The sequence below is a fragment of the Sinocyclocheilus rhinocerous genome, unplaced genomic scaffold (assembly GCF_001515625.1).
Source record: "Sinocyclocheilus rhinocerous isolate Xijiao unplaced genomic scaffold, SAMN03320098_v1.1 scaffold3807, whole genome shotgun sequence".
In the NCBI taxonomy this organism is placed as follows: Eukaryota; Metazoa; Chordata; class Actinopteri; order Cypriniformes; family Cyprinidae; genus Sinocyclocheilus; species Sinocyclocheilus rhinocerous.
Genome location: NW_015660506.1, coordinates 44,508 through 55,094, shown reverse-complemented (window position 1 = coordinate 55,094; position 10,587 = coordinate 44,508). Strand labels below are relative to the sequence as shown.

The window sequence follows — 10,587 nt, the reverse complement described above, 5'->3', positions numbered from 1 at the left end:
AATTAAAAGTCTCTTTAAAATTATTTCTTTCCTAGAATATTGAGAACACCAATTCATTTTTACTAGAATTTCTTTAAAGAAAATAACCATATAAGTGTTTTCTAAATGATAACAATTGTCTTCGTGTATCAGATTAAATTATTATTTACTTTTGTGGTGGGCAGTGAAAATTTTGGCAGGGGAAGTATAAATCTGAACCATTACAGGAAAGAAAAAAAAGCATTGCTATATTGATTCCTTAATTATGATTGGTTGAGCCATATTGAAAGCCATTGCAAATTATGCTGTGTTCATGCCATGTCGTAATTACCATAATTTCAAGATGATTTCAAGATTTTCTATGGAAACACTATCAATGCCAAAGTGTTCACGTCCTCATAGAACTCATTATAACTTGAAAGCTGGCAATGTTCTGAGAGCTGTACCACCTGACTGCCCCAGATTCATTTAGGTGCCATTGATGTTGATATTGCCATAGAAACTCATAATTCTAAGTTTGAGGACATGGACAGGCTGCGTTCATGCCATGTCATAATTACCATAATTCTGAGATAACACATGCGTTCTACTCTGAGCTGTTCCACATCCTCAGAGGCAATCTGTGGTGGTCAGGCGGCAAAAGCAGTATCACACTTGCAGTCTGCAATATGGCTCTATATCAATTTGTCAAGTCTGACATTACGTGTTACAATTTCTGGGTCCAAACATGATTTCAGATCTCAAAAGTACACTGCAATTTTTAAAAAGCTTTTAAAATTTACACGAGTTCAAGTGCGAGTTCTGCAAGCATGTGAATGGTTACCATAGAAATGGAGTTACCATAGTGTTGCCATAGAAATGCATAATTCCGAGTCTGAGGACGTGGAACAGCTCAGAGTAGAATGTCATGTGTTGTTACAGAATCTCGAAATTACAGTAATTACGACATGGCATGAACACAGCTTTACTCTAGAAACATACACCTGTGACCTCATTACTTTGGTATTAATGCACCATTGTGTCTTTGTGTTGCTTGGAAACCATTCTGAAGGGCATTCCCCAGAATGCGATTTTGAGAGAGGGGACCACAGATGGAGAGGAAAATCTTGGGGAAAAAAACATGATTGGGCTAGTTTTGAATAGCCTTTGGACTGGTTTTGTTTCACAGGCCTGATAACTCTTTTTTGTTGCTCCGTGTCGTGCCTAACAACGGCACTTAGATGTTCTAAATTTACTGTAAACCATGGCTTTTTGGGGCATATTGCTTTATTTGATCACAAGGCTCAACCGACGAGCAATGCGGCCTGAGGTAACGATAGAGAACTTCTGCACTTTTTGAAAACAGGTCGCATCGCTTTTGGTTCAGGTGTTTTGTATGTGCTTCATTAAATTTGGGGCTGTTTTACTCAAGATGCCTACAAAGGAGATACCAAAGATGAGCAATATGGCTCTATATCAACAAGACTGTGATCATGGCCATTTTTTGTCAAGTATATCACGCAACCTTTTCTGGGTCCAAATACCATTTCAGATCTTAAAAGAACCCTGTGACTTTTTAAAAGCTTAACAATAAATGAATAGTATTCACACATGAAACAGAGTAAAGGCTTGGACCTGGAAACAGTATTTGATATGTCATGACTTAACAAGTGGATAGAGCCATATCACACTCCTGCTTGTGTGATATTTAAAATAAATAAATAAATAAATAGTGGACTTGTAGTCTGAATTTGTGGACACTCAATAATACTTCTCTGTCCTGGCCACTTTTTCGGTGATTTGAGCAGGAAGCTTAATTTCTGGTCTTTCATCGTAGCCATGGGTAGCAAAAATTTCGGTCAAGTCTTCCTATTGAAAACAAATGAAAGAAGAAAATCTTAATTTCTAATCTTGTAGTAATATTGATGGCGATATATATTTTTCACAATAACTGCAGTTATTTGCAGAAATCCTTGGTTCTTTATCAGATGTACAAGTATTCTGAGGCTGCACAGGCTAAATTTAAAAGAGAGACTTTCATTTAAAAATATAGCAATATCCATTACCTGTAATGTAAGGTAGGTAACAGCTCATGACTTTTACTTCATACCTCTGATTTTATGGAAGACACAGGTACCCTTGTTCTCTCTGCCCTCAGTTCCATTGACAAGACAGTTTCAGTTTCTAATAGCCTAAGGGCAACTTTTGCATTCTCAGGCTTAAAGCAATATCCACCTAAAATCAACAGAGAAAGCCACAGTGATCTGTCAACTTCTTTCAATGTTGAAATAATTTAGTCAGTAAAATGGATTTCATCAACGCCCAGGATTCATTCCCCCAGCCATAGGGAATCATGAAAGTGAAAGTGAAGTGAAGTGACGTGTGGCCAAGGGCCAAGTATGGTGACCCATACTCGGAATTTGTGCTCTGCATTTAACCCATCCAAGTGCACACACACAGTAGTGAACACACACACACACCGTGAACACACACCCGGAGCAGTGGGCAGCCATGTGCCTTCAGCCTTTAGGTTACAAGTCCGACTCTCTAACCATTAGGCCACGACTGCCCCATCACCAGAATACTAGGCACTTCCGGCTCCACATCCACCATTCACTTCCTGTTTGTTTGTTTTTTTCATTGTTTGCACCTGTGTCTCTTTAGCATTGTTAGCTCACCCTATATAAGCCCGGTTCTCACTCTCATTCATTGCTAAGTCTTGTTTATGTCATTGCTGCAATTCTAAGCCTTGTATACTGTGTCTTGCTTCCTGGTCTTGTTGTTCTGCATGTTTTCTGGATTACTCTGTTTGCCTCAGCCCCTTACTCTGTCGTTGTTTTGGATTGCCTATTTGTATATGACCTTTGCCTGCCTTTGGATTACGTTTGTGGATTACCCATTCAATAAACTACTGCATTTGGATCCTTTACCTTCATGCCAACATGCAGTTTCATTACAATATGTCAGCATTCCCATTTATTTCAAGGGCAGTTGCTTGACTGGATCCTGCATTTAAAATCTTTGCTCATTGGCACAATTTTCTTTTCTTTGTTTAGCTAAGCATGCGAGTTATAAATGCCTATAAATTACTCTAAAATCAGACAAACATACTGATAGGCTAAACACTTTTAGGCTAAACCGACTACAAATAAAGTCTCAAGGCCTTAACTAGCAACAGTCTGTCCTGAACTGTGATGTCAAAAGCAATTATGGTTATGGAAGTTTCTTTTCTTTTGTTTACCAAAAATCCATTTTACAACTTGTATTGTTATTTACAGAAAATACTAAAACATTTAATTAAAATGTATGGGGAAAACTTAATAACTTGCCTTAGGTTTGATAGTAGTGTGACCAAATATATTTATAAAATAGACCCATAAAAAAATCATATAATAATTCGAATAAAAAACAATAGTATTTTGAGTTAATTTTGTGCCTTAAAAATGATTAGAAGAGAAAAATGTTAATACAAACACACAAACCTGTTACATAGCTGATTCCATGTAAAACAGTGTTATCTGCTTTGCCAACAGTAACTGCATCAACCACAATATTGCTGTCCATCAATTTTCTGGCAATGGTGACTGGATTACTCATGGAACTGTACATTAGACAATAAACATTATCCATAATCATTTTAGTTGGTGTAGCAACATTTTAAGACCATCGATTCAAGTAGTATAGGAATAGATACACAAATACACACACCTGAAATCATTGCCATCTGTCAAACACAAGATGCGACATCTGCAAGCTGGAAATCTTTTCTTGATATTGTCAAGCTCTGAGATACCACAAACAAGTGCATCATATAGCCTAGTGTACCCAGATGCTTCAATAGCATGCATTTGCTTCTACAAGTAAAAATTAATATGCAATACATTATTGATTCAAAAAGTACAGAAATAGCATTTATCATTACTACTACGTTTTTTTTTCTTTAATTGTGGTAATGGTGTAATAATCAGGACAAAAATACCTTGAAGGTTTCCAAATTTTCTGTGAATTTAAGAACAGTTTTCACTTTGTCGTTAAACATCACAAGGCAGATGACATGTTGAAAATCATACGACATGCTTCGGTTTGCAAAGCTGTCAAAGATTTGCTTGACAGCATCAATGCGCTTCATTTGACTTGCGGTGTCATAACATCCTTCCATCATTGAAGAACTTGAATCAAAGAGCACCTGATAGGAGCATTAATTAATTAATTTAGCATTAGCTTGTTTGTTAATGTAAATGATGTACTCTAAGTTATATGGATGTTGTATAATTACTTTATGAAACCATAGAGCTTTGAAATGATTCAACACTTCATACTTATAAGTGAACATGCAAAAATAATGATTTCAAATCTGATTAAATAAGTCTATTACTCGGAGTCTTTAACACCTTTTATGTGAATAAAAGGTTTTCTTTTATATTTCCTCAAAACTGTATTGTGAAAGGATTTATTACTTTTTCAGCACAGAGTATGTTGTGGCCAATTGGTGATCAAAAGTAAGCATGTACCAAACTGCTGTGTCCTGGTACAGTTAGGGATTATAGCCGTTTGAAAGTGTAGTAAAAGTTGCAAAAGCTTCTCTAGTACTTCTCTAGTACTTACCACAACTGCCTCTTTAGGGGTTTTACTGACTTCAACAATGTTGTCAGTTCTGGTATCATTGAGTCTGATTGGGTAAGGTTGGAAAAAGGAGAAAGTTATTATTTATACAATTTGTACTGTAAACCATACAAATATAAAATATTAAATGAGCTGCTCAGTCATGAAGTGACTGAAATCAATGTAATATATATATATATAATACACAAGCCTTTAAGTTGATCAGCTAATGTAAAAGCTTTTCAATGTTTTTATTGTGTTTAATGTGTTTATTTGCTGGCTATTGGTTAAATTGGCAGTAAAGTACCCTATTTTACTGCCAAATACCTATAAAGATATACTATTGGCAAATTAAAACAGTGGGCAGGATCACACAGACCAAAACACAAATAGACATTCCAGCATTATTAGCATTTATCAAAGTACTGTAAATATACACACATAGCCCTTGTCTTTTATTTATGGGGGAAAGCTCCTAAACTGTAGATATACTTACATTCTAACCAGATCATTCACATTTTTTGTGGTCTCTTTTCCAGAAAGACAGTCGAAAACCTTAATCTCATACCGGTCTGCCTTGTTTTTGTTCAAGTAAACACCTAGATTATCTATACAGATAAATAATGTTAGATCAGAATGAATGTCTACATTAAAAAATATTTTGCTAAATATAAACAGGGAAAAAAAATCTGATTAGGTTTTTATCACTCAGGTAGTAGGGCAACTGAAACTTAATTGCAAATCTCCTATTGATGTTGTTTATCTTGTATATTTACAGTATAATCAATCAATTGATTAAACAGTCTAGCTTTTAACATTCAAAACATATAAAAAAATTGGACCTTCACTGAGATACACCAGCAGAGGTCCCTCTATTCCCATATTTGCCAGTTGCAGGGGTGGTGTGACAATCAAGTGACTGTACTCTTTGACATCCTCAAACATGTCTGAAAATGTTTTCTTCTGTTCAATCTGAAAGCTTTAAAAAGCATTTTGTATAAAAATGTAATATTGTTTTACATATCAAATATGATATTATTATTAAAATACAATATTTAGATTAAAATACATTTATATTTATAATATAAACAATTTATGTAATTATAGTTTTTTTTTTTCAAGACTCCTAAATATGACATACTTGCAACCTTGTGGGGTGCTGTTATAAGAGATCCATAATGGAAACCTATCAAATGATGCTGGAAGACTAAGCAAAATTTTCTCTATATCTGTAGCTCTTTGAATCGATGACTCCAGTAGATTCACCTCATCACAGTTTGGAATTTTTACACCATCTAAAATAAAAGCTCACGGCATTACGGATGTGGTGATAAATTGATGATGGTAAAACAAGCATGTCAGTTCCAGCTTTTACCAGTGATTTTTTCCAGTATGTATGACCGATCAAATATTTCTGGTGTCCCTGGTACTCTCACTGGCTCAGACAGCCGCTGGCCAGAATAAGCGTTCAAGGATACTGTAGCATAGTTCTCCAGATCATTATTCTCATTCTGGTAGAAACAAACAAAAAAACAAGAAATGATAAAATGGAATGTGTTTTCAATCAGCACATTTTTGTAAATTTTATTTTCTTTTTAGAGTGGCTGCTACCATCACTGCAAATCGAGTATCTATAAACAGAACACAGACCAAGGCAGTATATTTTAGTGATAAAGTTTTTTGTGCAATATTAATAATATGAATTGTATATACTTTTTCAAAACAGAATCATCTATCTTTTAAAAATGTCACGTGTGATAAAGAACTTTTTGCTTTATTTAATATTTGTCACAAATGTTATCCAAAGTTGTGAAATGTATAAAGTTCATGTGGTCATTTAAGATGCACATTGTCTGGTTTTTGGGAAATAGGCTGCAGTACTTGTACTCCATGCTGCTGGAATGAAAAATAGTTCCTGAACCGATTCTTATCTGATTTATGAAGTGCTGTGTCAAGAAAAAAACAACTGCAAACATACCTGTCCTTGAGCAATCAAGTAAGCCCAGCAGATATTTGTATATTCAAAAACATCACCATCTTCAATGACCTTTGGGCCTGATCTTTCATTAAGACCTGGTAACAACTTTCGGAAAAGAAAATAAAGACCCTCAACAACTGCAATCTGAAATGAAAATATAAAGGAGTTATTTTAAGATTTATGATTGGACTTAAATATTTAATGGATAATATTGCAATGATAATAATTCACTTTATATCAGTGTGTGAAAATTACTAAGATAAATACATTTAAAATTCAACCCCATTCTTTGAATAATTTACAAGCTTTTTATTATACAAAATATAGTCTACCTTTTGGTTTCTAGTTGCATGCAAGTTCCCACAGATCAGTTGGAATAAACTTTGAGCCAAAGCATTGCATCCACTTAGTCTTCGAATATATGCAACCACTTTCTTAAATTCTGTTTATGTTTCTAAGAATAGGACAAAATACAGAACATCTTACCAATAGTTGCACTGAAAAATAAAGCAATATGTTTTATCTGAAGTTTGGAGCTGCTGGCATCAAAACTGCTGTCAAGAAACAGATGGATACTATTGCATTGTTTTGGTAATTACGTGAGCTGTGGAGCATTTGGCTCTACTGTTCTCATGGTTTGAGTACCGGCATTCCCATAGATACAGTTGATCATCGTAGAATGTCTCTAACAACATCAAAACTCACCCAATAACTAACCAAATAAATAATGAAACAGTCTTTCAAACAAGCAAAAGCTATCGCGTAGCTTTGACTATATAAATAACACTAACATGATTGGCCACAGTTGTTTATTTTTTTAGGGCTGGAGCTAAACTGTAGGACAATGGATCCTAAGGAGCAGAATTAAAGAACTCTAAATTCAAGAATCTAGATTCTCTGGAATTTAACCTTATCACACGTCATGATGTCATTGGACTCACTTCTTTGATTGTGTTGACTAATATTCCAGTGTTAACTGAAATGAAAATGGTGTTTGAGTTCTAGCAGTTAATATACACTGATGTTACAGACCACTTCTTGCTCCTCTTATTCCTCTTACAAACCATTTTTTATCTTGCTCAAAATCTTTCCATCACTATCAGAGAAGTGACAGCCCCAGGATTGTGTGAGTCCTGTGTACAGTTTAAATACCAGAGAATCTTGAAAGTGAATCTTGAAAAATATCCTGCAAGAGAACATGTTAGTATCTGGGACTATTCACCATGTTAACCACCAGATGGAGACTGATTTAAATGATTTTTCTTGTTTGAATACTATTGTAACCTGTGCCTCATCATTCTGGTGTCATATGCTCTTTGTCTTTTGCATTTAAACCTTTTCATACATTTATTAATTTGTGTGTGTGTGTGTGTGTGTACCTGTTTTTCTATTCTGGTGGGGACTTAAACCTGAAAACACACAGACTCAGGGGGACTCGTGTCACGGTGGGGACCTAAATTGAGGAAAGCAGTACGCCTATAGAGAGTCCCCACAAGGATAGCAAACCAGACATGTGTGTGTGTGTGTGTGTGTGTGTGTGTGTGTGATGTGTGTACCTGGTATTCCCTATATGTTATGAGGAACAAATGTCCCCACAAGTATAGTAATACCAGTAAATTTTGACCTTGTGGGGACATTTTTTATTTTTATTTTTTGGTTCCCATGAGGAAACAAGCTTATAAATCATACAGAATAAAGTTTTTTGAAAATCTAAAATAGCAGAATGTTTTGTGTGAGGGGTATGGTTAGGGGATAGAAAATACAGTTTGTGCAGTATAAAAACCATTACTCCTATGGAGAGTCCCTGTAAACCACATATACCAACATGGTTTATGGACTGATTTAGACTTTTTTCTGTTGGACTGTGTTTTTGAACAGCTATGTTGTTGGGATTTTGGAACTTTTTGAATAAACCTTTGTGGATGAAGCTGCATTTGTGAATCGTTTGCAACTTGGAATCACCCATTCTAGGCGACCCAGGTTCTAGATAAGCAAGCATCAGACCTTGACGAAATAGAAATGTGATAGTATTTTAACATACAATGGCATACAGCGTTGACAGAAAAACACTTAGGCCTTTCTGTGTTTGCTTCACTGAGGGCGTGACATCTTTTTGGAAGAAAAGACTTGGACTTGGTTTTTCATTATCAAACGGTGACAGAAAGAACTGTAGAACTGAATCCTCAGTGATTCCAAGTTCACTTAGTTTGTCAACATAATTATACTCTTTGCCTCTGTGGGAAAAAAACAACAACATATAAGAGTTATATATATGTTTGTTCATGTAATTATATTTTTACTACTGATTTACTATATTGTTTAAAGTATTGAAAATCTTTCAATATTGTGTCTTAACACACACACACATACATAATGATGTAATCTCATGATATGATCATCACCTGATGTGAATTGTTTAAAGTATTGAAAATCTTTCAATATTGTGTCTTAACACACACACACATACATAATGATGTAATCTCATGATATGATCATCAGTGACCTGATGTGAAGAACTGGTGCTGGTATATTGCTTTCGAGAGAAAGCCGTAGTGTCACATCTCTCAGTGTATCACTTTCGAGGTCAACTTTGATTTCAAAGTCCCCCTATTGAACAAATATAATAAAAATAAGATGACTGATGTTGATCCAGAGGAGATTTGGGATGGTTGTAACACAGGATGTAAGTTTAACTCATTTGTAAATGAGTCACAAGGATGAAATGACTTTCATGCATGAGCACCATGCTCCTGAGGTGACTGGAGATGTGGTAAGTATATTTGTACAAATTTTGTACAAATATGAAGGATTTGACTTTTGGGTTATAATATGATTCTGTATCATGTTAAATAACAGAATGCAATCAGTAGATTCTTCTGTTTACATTTGATGTATTACACTGTTAATGGAAAAAGCAAAAACAAAAAGCATAACAACCATCCTTGGTCTTTTCTACACTTGATACTAACAACATTACCTTCTAAATGTGAAACTTTGGGGTTTGTTTTGGTGAATCAATAGATTTTCAACTTTTGATTAAAGTGATCATACACCAGTAGCAGTACCTGTAACATTATGTGACAGCGGATGACACTTGGTCCTTCATTTCTGATGTTGGCCTGTCTTTGTGTTGGTGGTAACACTGTTAAATTTTCCCTTGGTGTAAATATGGCATATAGTTCGCTCCCACTTGCAATATGTCTGTCATTCAAAGACCCTTTAATGATAAAGATAGAAACCATGCAGAGAAATTAAATTAGAGAAAAACATGCAGAATTGATAATAGCAAGAAAGTCATAAAGTGTCAACAAAAAGTTTGTGAACTCTTTGATCTGGATTTCTGCACTAATTTTTTATTTAAATTTGGACTGATCTTAATTTAATTCACAACTATAGACAAACACAGTCAACACTCATTACTGTCAGACTTTCAGAATCCTTCATCATTTGAATTAAGATTATAATTTATTTTTAAATCACATCCACCACAAAAGCACCTTTTTTTAACTTTGAGATCATTCTGAGGTTAAATACAGATTTAAAACCATAACAAGAAATAGTTTAAAAGCTATAATACTCTTTTTTAAATCAAATCTTTGCATAGCTATGACAGCATACACAGGCATCTAACAGTTAATCTTAAAAAAAAAGCATATACATAAACCTAAATAAGAAATAAAACAGTTATATAAACGTGTCCTATTCTGTGTCTTAAACTCCTGAAACATTGGTGTGTCATATTTTAGAGCAGTCAATGCAATTTGGGAAAGAAATCTATTAAATCTCTCTGTGTGTGTGTGTGTGTGTGTGTGTGTGTGTGTGTGTGTGTGTGTGTGAAAATATTCAGATGTAAAACCCTTTGTAATCTTTAACATTTTCATAACTGTAATTTAATTACACATTTTTTCTCAGTAACTGTAACTCCCCAACACTGCTAATGAGAAGACACCACATTTGGTGCTGGAAACAATTGTCTCTGTATTCGAAATAAAACAATGTTTGAAAATGATCTTCAAAAACATTTGAATACTTACATGTGTTGAAAAAGG

General features: G+C 34.6%; 1 protein-coding gene across 1 annotated transcript; it reads right to left on the bottom strand.

Annotated features, from left to right (window-relative positions):
- Nucleotides 1–1,719: 1,719 nt before the first annotated feature.
- Nucleotides 1,720–7,211, bottom strand: LOC107725207 (uncharacterized). Its single transcript, XM_016534394.1, has 10 exons — nt 7,138–7,211; nt 6,871–6,949; nt 6,539–6,682; nt 5,936–6,071; nt 5,702–5,855; nt 5,403–5,539; nt 5,057–5,168; nt 4,564–4,627; nt 3,938–4,144; nt 1,720–1,827 (listed from the first exon to the last, which is right to left on the bottom strand). Exons 1-10 carry the CDS (start codon nt 7,209–7,211, stop codon nt 1,720–1,722), a joined length of 1,215 nt encoding a protein of 404 aa, XP_016389880.1.
- Between the last annotated feature and the right edge of the window lie 3,376 nt (nt 7,212–10,587).

What these genes read in the sequence shown, in the direction of transcription:
- LOC107725207 (XM_016534394.1), bottom strand. Translation starts at nt 7,211, where the DNA reads ATGATCAACTGTATCTATGGGAATGCCGGTACTCAAACCATGAGAACA. An exon ending in CATACTGGAAAAAATCACTG is followed by an intron (nt 5,856 to 5,935) that starts GTAAAAGCTGGA and finishes CTTTTATTTTAG; the next exon opens with ATGGTGTAAAAATTCCAAAC. An exon ending in AGCACCCCACAAGGTTGCAA is followed by an intron (nt 5,540 to 5,701) that starts GTATGTCATATT and finishes TGCTTTTTAAAG; the next exon opens with CTTTCAGATTGAACAGAAGA.